Below are 23,565 nucleotides of genomic sequence, written 5' to 3'. Positions count from 1 at the left end.
AACAAACAATGTTGTTCAACTCACTATACAAATCATGTAATTAATATTAGTTAACAGTAAGTTTCGAAATCCATGCAATGATTTGACATTTAAATACAAGCAGTCAATCACCAACAGAACTAATACCCTTTAGTTGCACACAGAATTGGAAAAGAAAATTATCGAGCACATACGCATGCATTGGGGTAAATAGCTGAATGTCAGTAAAAAACTCTTCATAGATACCAGGATGGAAATTGTATATTAACGCCAGACGCGCATTCCGTCTACGAAAGACTCATCAGTGACGCTCGAATAAAAAAATTTAAGAAGGCTAAGTAAAGTACGAAGATGGAGAGCACTGAGGACCAACAATCCCTAAAATGTTTGCCAAATACAGCTAAGGTAATCTACTCCTGAGGTAGAAAAGCCTTAGTATTCCAAAAGTTTTGTTAACAGTTAATTTTTAATCATGAGCATATCAATGATAAAATTACATATAAGTTTAAAAGTAAAAGACTTTTTATGGAAATTGACACATCGAAAACATACTTCAAATAATGCATAAAATGGAACTTGTCACTTATATGATCAAAATAACAATACGGATCATTTATCAATGTAAAACCATGTTAAAAATAGTTCTAAGAAAAACTTACAACTTTGTTACTTATAAATGATGAAATACTTGTTGAAAGAGATACTCTATTAGGAACCTATACAGGAAATCCAAATAATACAATCGTTAATACAATATCAATGTTTCTTAATTTGGAAATGATTTTGGAAAATATGTTATAAATATAAATCGTTATTGTTTGGAAATGTATGAATGAAGTCTCTCTTTCTCTCTCCTTCGAGATAGATTTTGTGAACTTATTTGTTCAAAATTACAATTTTTCAATTGATGGATTGAATGTAAGTGTTCACTTTATTTTATTCACTATAAACATTATCCTAGCAGCCTGAAATTCTTATTGGTAAGACATCGGAATGCCCGGAGAAAGAACACCTTCCCCTGTCAGAAAAGTTCCTGGTTTGTTTGTTATATCTTTTTTTAAATTTTAAAATACCAATATAGATCAACATACTTATGAATCTTGAGTGACTTCATAAGAAGGGTTAATAAGTTAGGTCTAAAGCGGGAAACCACTTACACTTACACTGACACTTCACAATCAATTCGACCTTAACCTTTTATGTCTATTTCCTTTACAAGTTGGAACGTGTCATTAGGTTGAAACAACATTTTATTCATTAAATCATTTAAGTTTTTTCATTGTAGAAACAAACCAAGATTGCTCATTCTAATATATCTCCGAAAACTCGTCATTTCAACTGAAAATTAGAAAATAACAAAACGGCGAGGTGGACTACGGAATCTTGTGTGAATAAATAATTAGGCATTTAATAAAAAAACAAACTGATGAGTATGTTAAAATTATTCTTATAAGTAGATCATGTTTTAACGATGTATATATAAATCTAACCATTGGTAAAGTGACATGCTTGAATACAATCGATGTTGATACAAGTTTATTGAAAATTCAATTAAGCGAATGGGGAAATAATTAATATTCGTTTATATTCTTCATTATATTGATAACAAATAACATCATAAGATACACCATTAAACAAATAAAAACAAATAGTATATGTATTTAAAACAAATAGATTTCACAGAATTAGGAATACATTTGTCACTGGTTTACACATTATTTTCCAAATTCGGTGCAAAAGACACGAAGGAGGATAGTGTTAAATTTATTAAAAGGTCAACTTTACATTTGAAAATTCATTCAAACAGGAAATTGTATCATTATTTGTTTTTTAATTACTGGTGTATCATTTGAACTGCCATTTGCTTAAATAAGAGGAAATAATTGGCAAAGTTTATGCAAGCTTAGTATTATATGGTAAGTTGATGTGTGATGTGCAACTTTAAACAATTAAAGAATATGACTTACCTTTGTGATAAGTTCAAATCAGATTTCTTTTAAATGTGGAACATGAGGTCAATCTTATTCCTTTCCTGAAGTAAATGTTAAAAAATAGGTAGATCGAATTAAAGCCGGTATTTTTTTGTGTTTTAATGGTCTATGTTCAAGTGTTCACGACACGTATTTACTAACAAAGCTTCGTTGGTCATGTTAGATTTAAAATAATTTGAAAGTTTTAATTATTTAAAATAATATGATGCATCAAGTCGTTTGATATCTTTCAAAAGAGTTACTGATTGCATTTAAAAAGATCTAGACTGGATTTACTTTTTATCTGTTAAATTTACATTTAACTTGGAGTAATATAAAATATTTGGTGGAAAAAACGTTTCTTTCTATAACTTTTAAGTGTCATCGTGTTAAAGTATAAAAGATAACAATAATTGATTAAATTTGCTGGAAGTAGTGTTCTTGATTTATCTTCACCAGGACCACTCCTCGGCAAATAGTTTGGAGATAGCGACAAGTGCTGAGCTATATTATAAAAGGAACTATACATACAAGCTAAGTCGACATGCTTGAGAGAGTTTCTAAATAATTCATCAATCTATAAACAGTTCAGTATATTTCAGAAAGGCAGTTCATAAATTCTATCGTTAATACTTAACTAATGATATCCTTTGATTATCCACCAGTAGCGGGAACGAACTTGTGCTATACCTATGTAAATTACACTTCTTATACTTTATACTTCATGCTTCTTAGCATTCTGAAACTTGTCGGCTCATCAACGGACGCAAAATATACACCCCGCCGCATTTTTGCGCCTGTCCCAAGTCAGGAGCCTCTTGCCTTTGTTAGTTTTGTATTATTTTAATTTTAGTTTCTTGTGTACAATTTTGAAATTAGTATAGCGTTCATTATCACTGAACTAGTATATATTTGTTATGGGGCCAGTTGAAGGACGCCTCCGGGTGCGGGAATTTCTCGCTACATTGAAGACCTGTTGGTGACCTTCTGCTGTTGTTTTTTGTCTATGGTCGGGTTGTTGTCTCTTTGGGACATTCCCCATTTCCATTCTCAATTTTACCATATAAATTCAAACAATTATTAACATACGTTTCTTTGACGATTAAAGTCTAAAAATGTAAAAGAAAACTATATCATAAGCAATGCTTTAATACATTGTACTTGTTAATGAGAAATTATGTTTATATTGGAAAGAGTTTCAATCAAAGTACATTTCATTTGTCATAGAATCATATTCAAAACAGTGTAGCTGTGGCCATTGATTGACAACCTTGAACTTTTCAGTAACAAAGATGAAGAATTATCGCCTAGCGTGTATATCATTCTGTCATATTTTACGTCTCATAGAGTCTGGTAAGTATGAGTGTCATTTGTTGGACTGACAACGACATATATAATAGCGGACATATGAGGAAGCAGCTAATCCAAAATTTTGGGTCTTTAAGTACATTTTGATCATTGTTTATATTTGGACAAAACATCTTTCCACTTCTTTTCTATTCTTCAGCATTGTGTTTTGACTGCGGTATTTCCGTTGTGATTTCTAGTTCAATCACAACTTATAAAGACGAGAAGCTTTAATGTAGACTACCGTGTGTTATTCGAACGTTTGAATTGTGCTGTTGTTTTGTAGTGGTTTCACATGTGTACTACATATTCATGTATATTTTCATCATGTATTAGCTATATATAATGTTTTTTATTGGTGTATATTATCTTCGGTCACTATTTGAAATGTAGAAACAATCTTGCGTTTGCAACATTCACGAAACCACCTAATCATGCTAATATTAAAGATAAAAATTGGGCGTTCTGAAATTATAAGTCATAGAAATACAAACAATAGAATGCATACAGCTAGCTTCACTAGTATCACGTGTGTAGTCGTTGAAGTGATAGGTAATCATGTTGTTTGATAATTACTCATACTTATAGATTTTTTTTTAATTTTGAGTTTTTAGAAATATGAAGTACATTACCGGAGCGGTATTTTGCGAAAAAAATATTTTTGAATTTCGGTTTCTTACTGCTCTTCAAATTAGTGCCTTAGGCCACACCAATTTAATTTCTTGTTCTACGGATTTTTGGACTTCAAAAATTAGGGCGAGCGAGCGATTTGAAAATTTTAATAAAAAAATATTTATTTTGCAAATTTTTGAGGCAAAGCTTGAAAAGTAAAGGCGAGCGATTATATTTTTTTTTTGTAAACATAAAATAGTAGGTTTTGACAATATTAAAACTTGATTTATCACTTGTACTTTGTATTTCTTTAATTTATGAAGTATTTTTCCCTGTTCACCAATAAATAATTGAATAATTAGATTTGGTATATGTATGTGTGCCAATTAATGAGACAATTTTCCATCCAAGTCATAATCTGGTTGGGAACAACCCCTCAATTTTATAAATATCCTTTTTATGAGGGGTCAATATAAGTTACAATATATTTTTTTGTAAATAAAACTTTTTAGTACAAAAGACCTCATATTTTCGCAAAGAACTACATATCTATCTGGTATTAAATGGTCAAAACATGCCCAAGAATTTTGTAATATTCCTGGACTTAGGCCATGTTAACACATTTACTTTAATATTATTCAAAATAAATAATATCATAAATAATTCTCTTTAAGAATATAGTAATGTTGTTTAAAATTATTTAAATATGATGTATTTCTCCTCTCTTTTAGTAAATTTTTCTAAGTTCTTCAAAGTATTTGTATAGTAACACTATGCAAACCCTTGGTATTTCTTCAAGTTTCTTTTTTACAACAGTAAAATGACCCCATATGTGCCCTTCTGAGGGATAATAGCAAATACAGGTCATAGTACGTACGACAGAGCTTTGACCCAGACCAAACAGCAAGCTATAAGGGACCCCAAAATTATAAGTGTACACAATTCGAACAGGAAAACCAACGATCTAATTTATATATAGACAAACGGGAAAATACCAAATAATATTTATGAACATCAACGAACGATATCTAACTGCTGAACGACAGGCCCCTGAATCAATCAGGACAGGTGCATAAACATACAGGGGGTATGGATAGTTTTGTATCGCCAGCATATTGCAGTTGAAGGCATTTCTTTCCGAAGTTCTTTGAAGTTTATTTTTAACAACGAACATGTTTTGATAGGGAATCTAAGTAAGGGGGAAGGAAACCAATGTTTTGTTCTGTACAGGTATTTTCTATTTATATCGGAGCACTCCCATTCGGGATAAATGGGCTTCAGGTTGAATCAAATATTATCACAGACAATGACACAGTGTACTTGGGTGCTAATATGTTTAAAATCGTTATAAATACATGTTAGATTGTGATTATAAAAACAAGTGCAAATATCTGTTAAGGTAGCAATAAACAGTTAGGAAAAAATATTAAAATTTGCGCTCATAAATTTTACCATCCCCTTTTCATTGCTTTCTTGCAATACTAAGCTTACTGTTTGTGTCATATATGTGCATATGTATGTAATCAGAATCTTCCATAGATTTTATATCCAGTATATAAAATGGTAAAATATAATTTCTTTTGGGTGTATCCATGGCAACAATCTGCACTTATTTGCTATAAAATATTGCAAAAAGGGGGGAAAAGATGTCACATATTTCCCCAAAATTTGGCTAAAAGTAGAATTTCAATTGCTTGAAGTAATACCTTTTCTGAAACTGTGTACATATATCATTCAGTAGATCCAATGAAAATCATATGTCTTTCGTCTCATTTTTTTGTAAAATTGCGTCAAAAACTTCGTGTAGAAAAAAAGTGTTTGTAAACATTACATTAATTTCTGGACCGATGGCCGGTCAAGCTATGAAAATACGGATTGTCAAACAGAAAATAGCCCATAAAACATGTTAAAAACAATCTTGATGCTGTTATAAACCATCTTTGAAGGCTAAATTAGTATTCAGCTGTCTAAAAATGAATTTTATTACACAATAACTTTCCTATTTGAAAAATCCACAGGGGCCAAAATGCGAAACTAAACTCCTAACTGTGTATTGCTACCTAATAATATTTACCAAAAAAACGGTGCGGGAAATGGACACGATTACATATCCGGATGCGGGAAGCGGGAATATAAAAAAAAAAAAAAAAAAAGTGCGGGCGGATCCGTCGAACACGGAATTAAATTGGTGTGGCCTTATTTGATAATTTAATATTTTTGATTCGATCGTCACTGGTGAGACTTTTGTAGACGATCGCGCAATTAGCGTACAACATTTTAATCCTTATGTCTACGTTTAATTAATGAAATGTTAACTTGAATAACATAACAAAAAGTTATTTCTTTTGCAGCCAGTTATACTTTACCAAAGGAGAATATTTGTGAATGTTCCACTATCACCGTATTGCTGATTACATTTGTGGTACTAATTGCTGGAGTGGCAGCATATGTTCGTAAGTACTGTTTGTATTGTACGGAATTAAAAACATTTCGAACAACCAAAAATAGATAATTATCAATCGACTGTTGAAATAGGGCTTTGACGTAGCTCTCAGTTACAAAAACGAGTATAATTGAATCAGTAATAGGTGTTTAAGAAATTTGTCATTTGGTTTTATGCTTTCATATTTGATCTCGTGAGTCAATTTATATTTTCAACTGATTTGTATAGTTAGTTCACATATTCGTTATTATGTTACATCCCTGTTTATTAGTCGTGCAATTTCTTGTTTGTGCAATGTAAGGAGAACTGTACCACGCAAAAGTGACCATATTAATATAAGTAAAACAATCAAAGAACAACATAGCCAAATAGCAACAGGAAAATATCGAAACGACCACAAAAATAACAAAGACATTGCAGAAACATATGCAAATGGAGCAATACGAACCAAACATAAAATCATGGACTAAGTGTGTACTCCGAAATTAGTGCGCTCGACCCATTCCAAATAAAAAAAAAACGTTGTGGTAAAAAGTTATCAGACAGCTTTTCTGTACAACATAAAAAAATTAAAGCCATATACGGTTTACATCAAGTTATTCAAACGCAAACTCAAATTGACCTAGCGTAGTTTACATCTATTTCGCGGTTTGAATGAACTTTAATTTTGTATTTTTGTATCAAACCGCACTGGTGAGTTTAATTGAGACGAAACGCCCATATGGTGTATCAAATTAATTGCCTTGCATCTTGACTTCGTTAACTTCAATATATAAATATGATAAACATTTACATAGACTTCAACGATTTGCAACAAATACCAAGCTCCCGTTATAGTAATCATATATAGATATAAATCTGCATGACAAAGTTCCGAGCGTTGTTTTTATACAATTACAACATATGGCAAAGTTATTATCGTTTTGATTTACTCTCTTTTATTGTTTTTTTTTTTATTATAACAGGACATCTTAAGAGAAGCCACAAAAAGAGGTATGCAAGATATATAATAATCTTAAAAGAAACTGCATCAGTTACAATACAGATAAAATAGCTTTTCGTAGTATTTTTCAAATCGTGTCCGTTATTTTTAATTCACCATTCCAAAAATATCTATTCAAAATATGTAAAAACTACTAGCATCCTGGCATTTCTAATTATAATTGTCCTGCGTATAGAAGAATGTTTTCCATCGAACGTTTTGAAAACATTTCTTTAACTATCAATTAATTAACATTTGAATACAATCATAAACATAGAAATTTATAAGTTGTTTTATCATATGCTTGTCTGTTTAGAAAACCAAGTATTACCAAAAGTAAAATATACCTTTCTAGATTTCGTAAAAGAGCAGGCTAATGCCGCATTAATGCAGCAGTCGCACCCACAAAATTGAAAGGGATGAACATACAAATTTATTAAAATGACGATTGTAAAATCGTTTCTTGACCTTACTTGAAATTGTTTTTTTTTCTATATTTGTTGTTTTCCACTCTTTCTTGCTTAGTATTTTTTCTTTAAATAATCGTGATTTTTGCGAACTTCTTCATTTTTTCTATTAAGATGCCAGTTTCATTTCGATTTTGTTTTTCTCTTTTTCATATATTCATTTTACTTTTTAAAGATTATATTGAATTTCGTAAGTGCATCGTATAATGCATCAACAAACTTATCAGCTATTGTGATTTTTCAGCTCACCTGGCCCATAGGGCCAAGTGAGCTTTTCTCATCACTTGGCGTCCGTCGTCCGCCGTCCGTCGTCGTCGTCGTCCGTCGTTAGCTTTTACAAAAATCTTCTCCTCTGAAACTACTGGGCCAAATTAATCCAAACTTGGCCACAATCATCATTGGGGTATCTAGTTTAAAAAATATGCCCGGTGACCCCGCCAACCAACCAAGATGGCCGCCATGGCTAAAAATAGAACATAGGGGTAAAATGCAGTTTTTTTGCTTATAACTCAAAAACCAAAGTATTTAGAGAAAATCTGATATGGGGTAAAATTGTTTATCAGGTCAAGATCTATCTGCCCTGAAATTTTCAGATGAATCGGACAACCCGTTGTTGATTTGCTGTCCTTAAATTGGTAATTTTAAGGAAATTTTACTGTTTTTGGTTATTATCTTGAATATTATTATAGATAGAGATAAGGTGTAAACAGCAATAATGTTCAGCAAAGTAAGATTTACTTATAAGTCAACATGACCGAAATGGTCAGTTGACCCCTTAGGAGTTATTGCCCTTTATAGTCCATTTTCAACCATTTTACGTAAATCTTAGTAATCTTTTACAAAAATCTTCTCCTCTGAAACTACTGGGCCAAATTAAACTAAACTTGGCCACAATCATCATTTGGGTATCTAGTTTAAAAAATATGCCCGGTGACCCCGCCAACCAACCAAGATGGCCACCACAGCTAAAAATAGAACATAGGGGTAAAATGCAGTTTTTGGCTTATAACTCAAAAACCAAAGCATTTAGAGAAATTCTGATGAAATAAAATTGTGTATCATGTCAAGATCTATCTGCCCTGAAATTTTCAGATGAATCGGACAACCCGTTGTTGGGTTGCTGTCCCTAAATTGGTAATTTTAAGGAAATTTTACTGTTTTTGGTTATTATCTTGAATATTATTATAGATAGAGATAAACTGTAAACAGCAATAATGTTCAGCAAAGTAAGATTTACAAATAAGTCAACCTGACCGAAATAATCAGTTGACCCCTTTAGGAGTTATTGCCCTTTATAGTCAATTTTTAACCATTTTTGGTAAATCTTAGTAATTTTTTACAAAAATCTTCTCCTCTGAAACTACTGGGCCAAATTAATCCAAACTTGGCAACAATCATCTTTTGGGTATCTAGTTTAAAAAATGTGTCATGTGACCCGGCCATCCAACCAAGATGGCCGCCACAGCAAAAAAAAACCAACATAGGAGTAAAATGCAGTTTTTGGCTTATCAAAGCATTTAAAGGAAATCTGATGGGGTGAAATTGTTTATCAGGTCAAGATCTATCTGCCCTGAAATTTTCAGATGAATCGGACAACCCGTTGCTGGGTTGCTGCCCCTGACCTGAATTGGTAATTTTAAGGAAATTTTGCTGTTTTTGGTTATTATCTTGAATATTATTATAGATAGAGATAAATTGTAAGCAGCAATAATTTACAGCAAAGTAAGACCTTAAAATAAGTCAACATGACCCAAATGGTCAATTGACCCCATAAGGAGTTATTGTCCTTTATAGTCAATTTTTAACAATTTTCATAAAATTTGTAAATTTTTACTAACATTTTCCACTGAAACTACTGGGCCAAGTTTATTATAGATAGAGATAATTGTAAGGAGCAAGAATGTTCAGTAAAGTAAGATGTACAAACACATCCCCATCACCAAAACACAATTTTGTCATGAATCCATCTGCTTCCTTTGTTTAATATTCACATAGACCAAGGTGAGCGACACAGGCTCTTTAGAGCCTCTAGTTTTATTTCGCTTATTGTTTGATGATATTTGAACAGACTGTTTGATTTTTATGATCATAAGAGTTTCCAACATTTGACTTTCAAACATGATAGTTATTACATAGAAACGTGTCGTAGGCACAGGGATTAATATCTAACGACTCGGTCAGTGTGATTAATATCAACGCGTCTTACTTATGTTTTGTTGATGACGTATGCAATGATATGTTTATGGAAAATATTAATTTACTAAATTAGATTTGTTACTGGGTTACTAACATGGGCAACATGCCACATGCAACATGTGGAACAAGATCTGCTAACCCTCCCGGAAAACTTGATATCACAAAAAAATTTGGCGAAGTTTGGATTGCGAAGTCTTTACTTTTGTCAAATGGTTCGACGAGGATAATCTGTTATTTATAATTCTGGTACCTTTGATAACTGTTAATTCAATTTCAATTTTAGAATACGAACTTTAATGAAAAAACAGGTATCAGGGAGAGGTTCTGAAAATGCTCAATTTGTAGAAATAATTGACGGAATAGAAATGCAACCTATAATTCGAGGTATGACATTTAAAATTAACAGTAAGAGTATTGCAATTTTTTTTTAATTAAATACGGAAAAAACGATTATTGTAGCTTTGAACTTTGAGAATAAAATCATATTCAAAAATACAGAAATAAACATATCTCAAATAATATAGGACGAAGAATAGCAATTACAAAACATTACAACGAAAATTGAAGAATCATATTCGTGGGAACCATACCTGAAATGAACAAAAGTAATGTTGATGTGTACTGGTTGATTTTATAGTCTTAAATACATATTTGTTTTATCAGTTGTTATTGGCCTTGCACTAGCTGTCTTGATCTACGAGTACTTTCAGATCTGTACTTACTGTCTTAATTGTTTGTTAGGGATGAGGAATGGATATATGCCTTGCCTTGACTATGCTTTCTTTTTCTGTGTTTATTTTTGTACCGATCTGTCGAGTTAAGCCTTTTCATTAAACTCATCATAGATACCAGGACAAAATTTAGTACATACGCCAGACGCGCGTTTCGTCTACAAAAGACTCATCAGTGACGCTCGAATCCAACTAATTGTTATACTTTGATTTGTTATAAAAGGAGATGTTATTTTTTCATTTTAATTATTTCGTATATATATTTATGTCGTGGCCTTTTATAGCCTTCTATACAGTATGGGGTTTTCTTTGTTTATTAAGGACGTACTGTTGTCTCGATATGCTAAAATCCACGGTATTTGAACTTTGATGGATAGTTTTCTTGTTGGCAATCAAACAGCATTTCTTTATAATGGTGCACAACATTACTTGTTTAGTAAAAAATTAAGTCAACTTTATTCAAATAACTGTGAACTATCTCAAAAGTAACGGATGTTTTCGCAGAATCTGTATTCAAAGTAACAAAATGATTACGATATACGTATGCGAATCAGCAAGTTCCAAATGCTACAAAATTTCGTTAAAGGCCAGAGAATGACGTTTTTTTTTAGAATACAATTATTTTTTTCCCTACAAATTGACGATGAGTTATAAAATTGTACATGGTATGTATGTGTTGTTATTTTTCAATTACGATCAAAGCCGTGATTTCCCTAATTACAGATAATACAATGAAAGACGAACATGTTTACGTATCTTCCAAAACAGATAGTTCAACTGTTTCTAGATGTGTGAATGGTGCTTGTGGAAATTGCGTTGAATTCACAGAACATGATTCCAATCCGGATAAAACAGAAATTAATGTTTATGAAACTGACAGTAACATCAGAAAGAAAAATATAAAAGTGAAATATTCACCGAATAAAATAAAATGTCATGTTGATGTAAATCTTTGTGAAAAAAATACGAATCTGAAATACTTACCACATAATATAGAAACTCATTTTTATGAAAATGACGGTCAGGAAAATGTGAATCTGAAGTTTTTACCTGATACAGCAGAAGTTCATTTCTATGAAAATGACAGTTTTGAAAATATGCGACTTATGTCTTCTACGGATAAAAAAGAAACTAATTTTTATGAAAATGACGGCCAAGAAAATGTGAAACTTAATTTTTTCCCGGATATTACAAAAAATATCTGTAATAAAAATATAGAATTCTACAACGCACAAGATAATTCAGAAACTAATTTTTATGAAAATGACGGCCAAGAAAATGATATACCGTATTCCTCACCGGGTAAAGCAGAGATTCATTTTTATGAAAATGACGGTGATGAACACGTTCTCCCTTCTCCTGCTACAGATACAGCCGAAGATGCATTTTATGAAAATGTCCGTGCAGAAAATGTGTCCCATTCTTCTTCTACAGATAAAACAGAAACTCATTATGACGAAACTAAAGTTGATGAGAAACTTAATTCTACCTGTGAAAATAATTTGACACCTAGTTCTCCAGATAATACAGATATTCATTGTGCAGAAAATTACAGTGAGGAAAATGTTAAACTGAAATATGTTGAGATTGATTTCACCAAAGCAGATAACGATTTTCACCGGTCAAATATTGATCTACCACAGAATGATGAAGAATACATAAACTTGTCATTAAAACAATAGAATAAAGGTTTGACTAAAGTGAATCGTTGTCAACACCTTCATTCTTCTTTGGGTCACATTGCGCTTTGAAATAAGATTTCTTTAAATGTTGACTTACATGTTAAAACTTATGTTTTTGGAATGCATTATAAGACAAATCTTGCAATTTCCAAACTATTTCACATTTTATGACTTACATACACTTTTTGGTATTAAAAAAAAATCTTGTTTTCGTTTTAATTGATTAGAAACATTTGTCATTTCTTTTTTTTTATAGCTTGCCTTGACTATTGGTTTTTCTTATTGTTAAAGGTGATCTTGCTCATTGGTTGTTGTAAGTTGATGTGGTTCATAAGTGACCGTTAGTTGTCGTGTTTGAATTGAATTACACAGTCATTTTTGGGCCCTTTATAGCTTGTTGTTCAACTTTTAGCCAAGACTCTGTGTTGAATGCCTTACGTCGACCTTTAATTATTTATTTACTCACTGTGACTTGAACGGCGAGTTATCTCATTGAAACTCATACCACATCTTCTTTTTTATATGTGGTATAATTGCCAATGACAGAGATCAGATGACATAGAAGTGAGCTTATGTACGAAAATCAGATGCCGAAAACCTATCGTCAAAACAAGCTATATAAGGCCCTGGACAAAAGGCAAACAATTAATACGAAAATTACTCATGACCTGATTCAAGTACAAACCATTTTAGACTAGCTCTCCGTAGTGTACTTGGTGTCGTTTTGTTATTCGAATGTATAAATACCCTGCCACGTCTTTTCTGTGTTTTTGTTTGAATTGTATTGATAAGCCAAGTCCTTAAGAACCTTTTTTGTTGATTGTTCTTATTTTATACAGCTACACCACCGTCCAAGGTTAAGGGAAAATTAGCACCTCTTCAAACAATTTAACCACCACCACATTCTGTATATGACTGTCCCATGCCAGCAGCCTTCAATTCAGTGGTTATCGTTTGTTGCTGTACATCATACTTGACATTCGCTAATCATTTTGCACATAAATCAGACCGCTAGTTTTTCTCGTTCGATGTTTTTATGTGCCATTTCAGGGCCTTTTATCATTTTTATGTGGTATGGTTGAAGGTCGTTAGGTGACCTATAGTTGTTAATTTATGTGTCATTTTAATTCTTTTGGAGAATTGTCTTATTAGCAATTATACCCCATCGTCTCATTCATAAAGAATATACTTAGTAAGTATAACGGATTACTCTATCACAAAAGTCTATGGTGCTCCAACACTAACTATGGTCAATCGAAATTCCAGTAGGAATTCAAGGATACACTAAAGCAAAAACATCAAGGATAAAAGTGATAACCACGATAGTTCTGATTGTATTCAAAAAGAAAAAAGTTCAGTTTGTTCGTAGTCGTTGTGTCCAATAGTATAATCGAAGAAGTTAAAGTATGTTAGAAGATGTAAAATTGTGCCTTATTTTTATGGGAAAATCAATGTAACAAATTCCTTATGTAAACCAACTAATAAGTTTAAAAAAAATCCTAAATAATAGCCTAGTATGTGAACTTAGTATTTTTATTTAGTTTCAATAACTTAGTTTAGTGCTTGTAATTGGCGAGTAATATTTTAAACTTCAAACAATACCTACTTCAGAACAATATATTTTATATCCTTTTTTGACAGGAAAGGGTTTAAAACAATATATTGAACTGACCTCATTGATAATTCAAAAACAATACGTTCAGAACAATTTCCCATATGACAAATAGCGGGAAGTATTTGTAAATATATTGTTTTGATTAGGCTATTTGATTGATCGCTTTTGGAAACAAACAAGAGGACACGTGTGTGTTATAAATCTGTGATTAGGGTTAAAACGCTCTTAAAATTGCACACTAAGAAATATTTTGTAATGTTCCTGAAATTTCATCGAAAATAAAGCTTGCAAAGTCATTATCAAAAACTAAAATTACAAAAATATTGAGTTTCGAGGAAATCACAAAACGGAAAGATCTTTATCAAATGGCAAAATCAAAAGTTCAAACACATCAAATTAATGGATAACAATGGATAACAACTGTCATATTCCTGACTTGGTTAAGGCATTGTCTTATGTAAAAAAATGTTGGATTGGACCTGGTTTTATAGATAGCTAATCCTCTCACTTGTATATCAGTCGAATCAAATTATTTCTCAAATCATATAAGCATTGGCATGGAAACAGAGGTAGAAACAACTTACAAAATATGCAAGACCAATCATCAATATAACAATACGATGTGGTTTGATTGCCAGTGAGACTACTTTAAATCAGGGATCAAATGACATAGACGTTAATACCTATGTCACCGAACGGCTTTCAACAATGAGAAAACCCTATACCGCATAGACAGCTTTGAAAGGCCCCGAAAATACCAAACGTGCAAAAAAACAAACGAAACACAATCATGATATACAAAACAAACGACAACCGATGAGTTAAAGCTCCTGCTTTACATAATGTGACAATGTTAAACATGTTTAAAGGCCCCAAACCCTCAACTTACCTAATGAAGTATGTTGAGCACGTGACGCAATTTTCGTATACATAACAGAAAAACTCCAAATTCTATGATTTACATTTAATGAATATTTTTAAATTCAAAATCAGCAAAATCCATGAAAATTGTGGTACAAAATTTATGATGACGTATCTTTATGCCTACAATCAATTCAAATATTCATTATTAATTAATTAGCAATATTAGATAAACGTGGTCGGGATGTTAACAATGATTAGTATTAACATTAAGACAACAATTCTATCATTCTCTTAAAAAAGATAAAACAGAGAAAAAAATACAAATGGAAAATTTCAATCCAAAATGCACTCGTTAGACATCAGATTAATTTCTAACCAGACAATTAAATCAGTTGAGGTCAACCTGTGACATATTTTGAATAATTGTACTCATTGTACAAAAAATATTAACATGATAAAGGAAATAAACACTTCTACTGATTTTTTTGCACCAGAAACGAAACAAATGAATAATCAAACGTTATATTGAAAAACAAAAAAAAATTATCAATTTTATTGAACTGAAATACATTATTTATGACTCAAAGTTACAGTATTCCAATACAATAAAATTAGAGCATACTCTGTAATTATATTACACATGATCTAGCTGTTGATTGCTAGTGCCGAATTCAAAACTGTGACGTCTGGCTAATATTTTGAAAAAGTCAGATTAATTATGTATTAAACTATATATCAATTTATACTTGTACAGATACTTATATATCTGATTGTGTGATACATTCATGATAAATCAATGTAGAGTTAAGTACACATCATTAATATCATCTTACATATATATCATGAGTGTCATATCGTGTATTATTAATACAATACAATATAAGATGACTTTGGTAAATAGTACTATCTTATAAGGCCAAATAAATTATAAAAGAGGGACGACATGTTATGTTTTAAATGTCACCGAACAAACAATACGTACTTCAGAACAAAAAAGATTATTTCCTAATTTGATAAGAATGGTTAAAAACAATATATGAAACTGACTTCATTGATAATTCAAATACAATACGTTAAGTACAAAGTCCCAATTGAGAAATAATGGGAAGTACTTGTTAATTAGTTGTTTTGTTTATGCATTGTTATCGGGGGAAACGTATGTTATGTGTATGTGATTAAGGTCAAATTGATGTTAAAAGTGCAAACTATAAGTCTCATGGGATGTTCCTGAAATTTCATTGAGAATAGAGATTTCAAAGCCGTTATATGGTTGCATCATAAATTAGGAAACTTGAAAATTAACACAACCCGTTGTGCGTAATATGACTAAGGCTAATTGTACTTTTGGTTAAACAAAAAATATTTCGAATTTTGCAAAATCTATATATAAATATTGTTTTTCTAAATGAACATATCAATGATTATTAGTGCACCGGACTGATAATTTTATAAGGATAATTTGTTTTAGCATTGGCATTGAAACAGTGGTGAAAACAACTCACAAAAGATGCAAGACCAATCATCAATATGAAAATAAGATATGGTTTGAATGCCATTGAGAACTCTCAAGCAGAGTCCAAATGACATATAGATAAACAAATAAAGGTCAACATTCGGCATTCAAGACTGAGTAAAAGCCATACCACATAAACAGCTTTTAAAAGCCCCACAGATACAAATATACAACAATTTAAGCAAGAATACTTACGGCCTGTTTTCGGTACAAAACTAGGAACGCAAAACGATCTTGATATACAGCAGTATACGGCAACCACTCAATTTAAGTCTCCGTAGCTAAACATGTTGCAAAGCTCCAAAACCTTCTTTAGCTGGTGAAGTATATTTATGTCTAACACTTGATGCACGTTTCGTATACTTAAGAGTGGAACAACAATGAAATTCAAATCATTAAAGAAATTTAACAGCATTGATATATTCATAGTTATGTTTATATGTATATAAGGGACCCTATTTATCAAAAACAAATATATGTTCTCTGTCCCCATTAATTGTTCACTCATATATTTTTAAAATAGTGAAAATTAGCAAAGAAATGATTTTGAATTTTTCATTAAGATTCAAATGAATCTATTTTAGTGATTTACATTTCGATAAATATCTTTTAATTTAAAATATAAATCAACGGAATCCTTTCGAATTTTAACACAAACTAAGTGATGACATATCTTAATACATGAAATCAATGCACATGTTCTGACTTCTTGGTGTTTTTCCAACATTACAGGGTAACATATTTTGCCCCATAACACACATTTTTAAGCACTTAAACGGTGCAAAAATAAAAGCTTTTATTAGATTAATTTTCATTTGATTTGAGACATAAAAAAAACACAAAATTTATGCAAATATAGGCTAAAAGTCAGAGTCAGCCTTTTTCTGCCATTTGAAAAATCAAATATATCTGTAACACACCCAAACGTGTCCTCCCCTCAAACATGTCCAATTCCCCAAACCGTGTCTATTCTCCCCAGACGTGTCCGTAATATTCACTATTCACCAAACTTGTCCGATTCCATAACCTCCAAACGTGTCCGATAATTGTTATTCGCCAAAACGAGTCCATTATCACACGCCAGAACGTCTCACGTCTCACGTCTTTTAGCGCTAATACATGCATGTCCCAAATCAATAACGTTTACGGCAATTCTGTGATAGGGAATGTAGTTGATAAAGTGGTCATGTATTAGCATTAGTTTGTTCAATGCCAGTTGTTAATCATAAAAATTCAAAAATATTGCAAATTTAATCTGTAACATATGAATCGACTTTTCACTGACATTGATTATTGTCCAATTGCAAATATTTCATGCTCATTTAGAGCGAACATACATAGAATCTTTGTACTGTTGAATTAATCGTTTAATATGTAAATTATTTTGTACTAGTAAGCTCCGGTGATGCCTTTTATCTTAATCCAAATATTGCACATTTCCAAACAGACTTCCTTTCTTCCGACAGTTCTGATATTTAAAAAGCTCTTAAAATCATTTGGTTATCAGGTTTTTTAATAGATTTTAGGTTTCGAACATCATTAAAGACACACGAACAAGAGAAATAACGTCCAGTGCCAACTATTTTATTCATTTTTTGAAAGATATCATGTTAGCAATAAATACATTTGTCATTTCGGGGCCTTTGATAGCTGACTATGTGGTAAGGGCTTTGCTCATTGTTGAATGCGGTACGGTGACATATCTAGTAACTGTTAATTTTTGTTTCGTATGCAATCATCAACTTATAAGCAAGGACCGAAGCTCATAAACTCGGCAATCAATTCAAGGGTGTTAAACACAGGACTTCAGGAAAGTACGGAGAGTCGACAACCTTGCTTCGGAAGTTGATGCAATCATATACCACATCTTCTTATTTATACTGTAGATAGGTTATTTTATCATACCGGGAATTCAAGATTGGACCTAAATTCTAACGGTTATTCGGGATTAACACTAGTTGGGATTTTAATCTAAAAAGAATTAAGAGTTAGTAAAAACCAAGTTTTTTTTATGACTTCAGTAAGAAACGCGCTGAGAATTGGAGCTTCTCCCTACAAGAGATGTCTGATTTAATATCTTCATGTGTTTATGATATTGACACGAATGAAAATTCCAGTAAAACAAAATATGGATACATTTGGGGGATTGGACACGTTTGGGTGTTTTTTTTTTAAATAGACAAGTTTGGGCGTTTATTCAAATGACAAGCTTTGGTGCTGTTTTACAACTTGACATGTTTTGAAGTTCAGTGACGTCATGTGGACACGTTTGGGGGGGGGGGGGGGGGGGGGGGGAGGACACGTTTCTGAGTGTTGCATATCTTATCAGCTTCATAACCTATCAACATTGTTTGGTTAATTTGTTCCTTCCGACTTATCAGTTTTAAGTTCTACATTTTTTTTATATTATAGCGAGGTACATGCTAAGTTATACCAAAAACATATCTTTAATTCTCTTTAAAAAAAAGCACATAAAGTAATACAAAATAGAAAGTTTCGGTCAAAATGCACTCGTTAGACATTAAGATCATTTTGAATCAGAGTATTAATCAGTGAGGTCAAATTGTAACTTTGAACTCAAAAATATTTTTAAGAAATTGTATTCATTGTGTAAAATATATAAAGGAAATAAACACTGAACCGTTTGTACTAGAACGTAACAAATTGATAATCAAACGTAAAAATAAAAAAAACAATTACTTATTATTTTCATATAATTATAATACTTTGCTTCGGACTCAAAAAGATAGTATATTAAGTGGAAGCATGATATGTAATTATATAAACAATGACAAATAAATTGTTCGTGTCGATTTCAGACCTTAAATAATATCATTTATAAAATATTCTAAATCAGTCAGATTGGTTATGTATCTTAAAATGTTTATACTTTGTTAGTTAGTACTTGATTGTATGTGAAATAAATATGCTAAGTATAGAACTGAGAAGCTGAGTTAACATCTCAAATAACAGTAAATGTATCTCATGAGTGTAATAACGTGTACTGTGATATCTATACAATATTGTGATGTTTATGATAAATTATCACTTTACACCAAATGACAAATATTACATGCATATCAAGATGAGAATGATATAGTATAAACACCAGGGTTACAATTGTATACGACAAAAGACTCACCAAGGACCCTCAAATCATTTAAGATAAAAGATGACCAATAAAGTACAAAGTTGAAAAGTATTGATAACAAAAAATTCCGAGATGCTAAATAAAGAAATTTGCTTAGTATTAAAGAAAATGGAAAGTTTTATAAACATTGCATTTATTTTATTTCATTATCCAGTGAGACTACGATAAGGTTCATATATATTCATTGTTACTGTTTTACCATCCCGTGTTAAGAAGATGGTTGAGCTACAAAACACAAGATAAACACCAGCAAGTTTATATATGTGTCAGACCCAAGTTAAAAGCTAGTAGATTAGTAGTTGTCATATTTAGTTTCTTGTCTGGTATATTTGTTTTTCGAAAAATTATTTTGATATAAATAAGACCGTTAGTTTTCTCAATTGAATTGTCATATATTTTCATGTCGGGGGTTTCTATAGCCGACAATAAGGTATTTGATTTCTAATTTTGCAATACCGTAGTATTGTTTTCAATTGCTGAAATCCACCTCATTTGAAGTTTAATAGATAGTTTGCATTGCATTGGCAATCATGCCACATCTCCTTATTTATTTTTATGTTTGTGTACTCCTGTTTGCATTTTGTATTGTTTATATGTCGTAGTGTTGTCCGTGTTCAATAAACTTATAATTTGATATTTGCTTATTTGTACCTTTCGATCATTTTTAACAAGATGGAACTCTATTCCAAAATTTTTAAATAATAAAACTGGTCCACAGTAAATTTGTCAAATTGAATCCGACAATATATAATGATAAATACTTCCGAATAAACTTGATATTGCCTTAATATATAGTACTTTGATAGGGTATCTGTCACATTATATTACTATTGAAGGACCTATATCAATAAAGCGGAAACAAAAAGAGCAACTCAATCAATTTATGAAATGCAATTGATATCTTGATTATATAGTTTCATTGTAAAACAGTAAGTACGACGTATTTTCTGTACAACGTATGCATGACAAAGATATATCGTTGCTTGAATGATTATCTATACATTAAAACTTGTATTGTTGCACATATTACTTAATTAACAGCTTTTTTGTTGTTTTTATGTAATGAAGATGATCTTTATATTATTGCTGTCCACATTCAACCTTATAGTTGTCACAGGTTACACGGTTGTCACATTAATCAAACAAAACGCAACTTGGTCTAATTTTAGAGATTTATTATCCCTTTTATATAAAAAAATCTAATTCTGTATATAAGTGGTCACAAACAGGTGTTACAGATCAGTATGAAAAGATTTGATGTTTTTTTACACAAGAAAATATGTGCAACACAGATGGTATAAGTTTTTTTTTTGTGATGTTGTACTAAGAATAATGTGCTTTAGTAACACTCTGGTTGTAAAATGATCTGACAAAATCTAATAAAAATGCTTAGAAGTAAAGCTTATTTATTTCATCAAAACCATAGTGAAACATGTCCAACAAAAACGTTAAATTAAGGTCGACTTATCACATAAATTGCAGACAATTTACGTTGTGAACACACTTATGCAAACCAGGGTTGAGGTTAAAAAAAAAACCCAGTAAATGTACTTTTCTATATTACTATAGAGTGTCTTTTGAAAAAGCAACCGTTATTAATACTGACGTTTAAAGAGGAACGGTCATTAAAACCACAGAAAATGAGCAAAGTTGTATTACTCCATCATGTCCATCCATAGAAAACATCAAATCCTAAAGATCAGTCAAATTGTTATATGCAAATAATTTACTTTATTTATAAGATATTTAGTTATGCAAATAGAAGAATGAAGAAACCATGGGAAGTAGTTTTTATTCTGACATGGAGTTATTGTAACACTTTGACAACAGGTATTTATATTAAATTCCGATAGTAATGTTTGTACATATTATCTTTTTTGGCATTTTTCTAGTCTATAAAATAGGTGCATTTCTGATATTTTTGTTTCTACCAAGCACGTAAATTTGTGATGTTTACTCGTATTTGATGTATACACTTTGAAATAATAATATTGTTAGTAAACACTGGACGAAACCCTATAGCGAACTTGGTGTGAACTCAGTTTCTCTTGAAGGGTAAGCAGACCCGGCTCCACTTGTGGCACCGGTCATGTCGCTCATGTATGTACATACACGTGAATACGTCTAATCACGTAAGTGACATTCGAGAAAAGGGGATGGAATTGTAGTTAGGAACATATCTGCTATCATGCATCTTTGGAACTATAACGTTAATGAGGTATATGTCACCTTCTTTTGGTAATAAGTAGCTAATCATAATAGCTTTTAAAACTTACTTGAAAATGCATAAGTCATCTTCCAAAAAAAGTATGTTGTGATTTTCCAATAAACATGATAAGAAATATTGCAAAACAAAATTGACTCTTAAGGGGGCTTGCGGGTCTAAATCATTTTTTTAAATTTAAGATTTCGCTATATTTCTCTATAAATGAACTTTATCTTAAACTTAATAGAAAAATGAAATAAAAAAATGGGGTCACCGTTCATTTACACTTACAATCTGCCTTCGAAAGAAGCATATATTTTTGTTAATGTCCTTTTTTTCTGTTGGACTAATAGGAGAAATAGCGGTAATATCGAAATTAAAAAAGAAGTAAATTACAGAAATCGCTCAAATTTTACAGTTATTTATTTTATGTACAGCTTATTCGAAAACAACAATAAAAGACTTAGGTTACCGATGAGTTAAAAAAGATATTTCAATTTTAATGCCAAAAAATGGCATTTTTGCACCAAAGGGAGATAATTTGGCGAGTTTTTAATAATATCTACTTTTTAAAAGACACCTGCGGTCAAAACGAATTGATTTTTTGGAATGATTTTTGTACCATAAGATAAAGTAACAACTACTTAAGGTAACAAATAAAATTTGTAATGAAAAATAAATGTTTATCTTTTTTCTAAAAACCATACACCCGCGAGCCTCCTTAAGTATACACTAAAGTAATTTTTAAAGTTCAGTATATGTAATATAAACATATAGACCAATTTCAGTGTACACAGGAAGATAAAGTTTTCGTAAAATGTGCAATAATTCAAAGAGAGTCGAGAGATACCAATGGTATATTCAAACTAATCAGTCGAAAACAAACATAGCTGAAAAAAGAAAAAGACTAACTGTCAAACAAACAAACAACTGTAAACTTCGGGGTGATCTCAAATGAGTAAGCAGATCCTGCTCCACATTTGCACATATCGTGTTGATTATGTAGCACAAATGAGTATGAATAAAGGAATAGGCCCAATTGATAGTAAACTTCGTCAATCTTTTGGTTATATTTCATACCATATTTTGTATTCCTGAAATAGAATACCTCAGGTATGCATGTATATTTGGCAAAAACGTTCTGGATTTTGGGTTCCCGCTGCTGTTCAACTTTGAACTTAATTTGTGTCTTTTGACTGTTTCGGGTGTCACTCATGAGTCTTGTCCTTTTTCTAGAAAGGTTCATCGGAACCTTGTTGATGAATATTCCGTTTCAACTTTGAAAATACTATTTTTGGTTTTAGTATAGACTATATGTACTATCGACGCTGAGATGTTTATCATCGTAATTAAATGTAATAGTGATATTTTATTTATCATTGGAAATTTTTTACCTTTACTGTTTCCTTTTTCAAATATTATCATTTTGGTGAAGATCCTACTAATGCATCCCACCAGTTTGTTCTGCTGTGCTGTGGTAATTTTTTGTATTCTTGATTGATGTTTTTTTGTATGTGCTTTGTCTATATGCCATTTTTTTTCTTTGTCGACATTTTTTTTCAAAGTAGTTAAGATTATAGCAAAATGATGAATGCGGTACCCCTATTTTTGTTATATTTGTTTGTTTTGTCAGCATTACGGAATATTCTGTCAATCAAATGAGAGGTTCAACGAGTTTGATATTATATGTTTTATGTAACTATGAGGAGTTTATTTACTCACTAGTTATGCATTAATGAGATATGTCTGGATAATTGATCTATATATTAAAGGACAGATCGATACACTCTGATACTTAAGTACAGAT

At 31.3% G+C, this 23,565-nt stretch overlaps 1 protein-coding gene across 1 annotated transcript; it reads left to right on the top strand.

The window, feature by feature from the left end:
• The first annotated feature begins 3,231 nt into the window (after positions 1–3,231).
• On the top strand, positions 3,232–12,628 carry LOC139502619 (uncharacterized). Its single transcript, XM_071292151.1, has 5 exons — positions 3,232–3,302; positions 6,260–6,361; positions 7,317–7,344; positions 10,280–10,380; positions 11,451–12,628. Exons 1-5 carry the CDS (start codon positions 3,242–3,244, stop codon positions 12,407–12,409), a joined length of 1,251 nt encoding a protein of 416 aa, XP_071148252.1. The 5' UTR covers positions 3,232–3,241; the 3' UTR covers positions 12,410–12,628.
• Positions 12,629–23,565: the final 10,937 nt, after the last annotated feature.

This window comes from Mytilus edulis, chromosome 14, assembly GCF_963676685.1.
Source record: "Mytilus edulis chromosome 14, xbMytEdul2.2, whole genome shotgun sequence".
Taxonomy (NCBI): Eukaryota; Metazoa; Mollusca; class Bivalvia; order Mytilida; family Mytilidae; genus Mytilus; species Mytilus edulis.
Note: the sequence above shows the minus strand (reverse complement) of the source record. Positions and strands in the feature narration are given on the sequence as shown.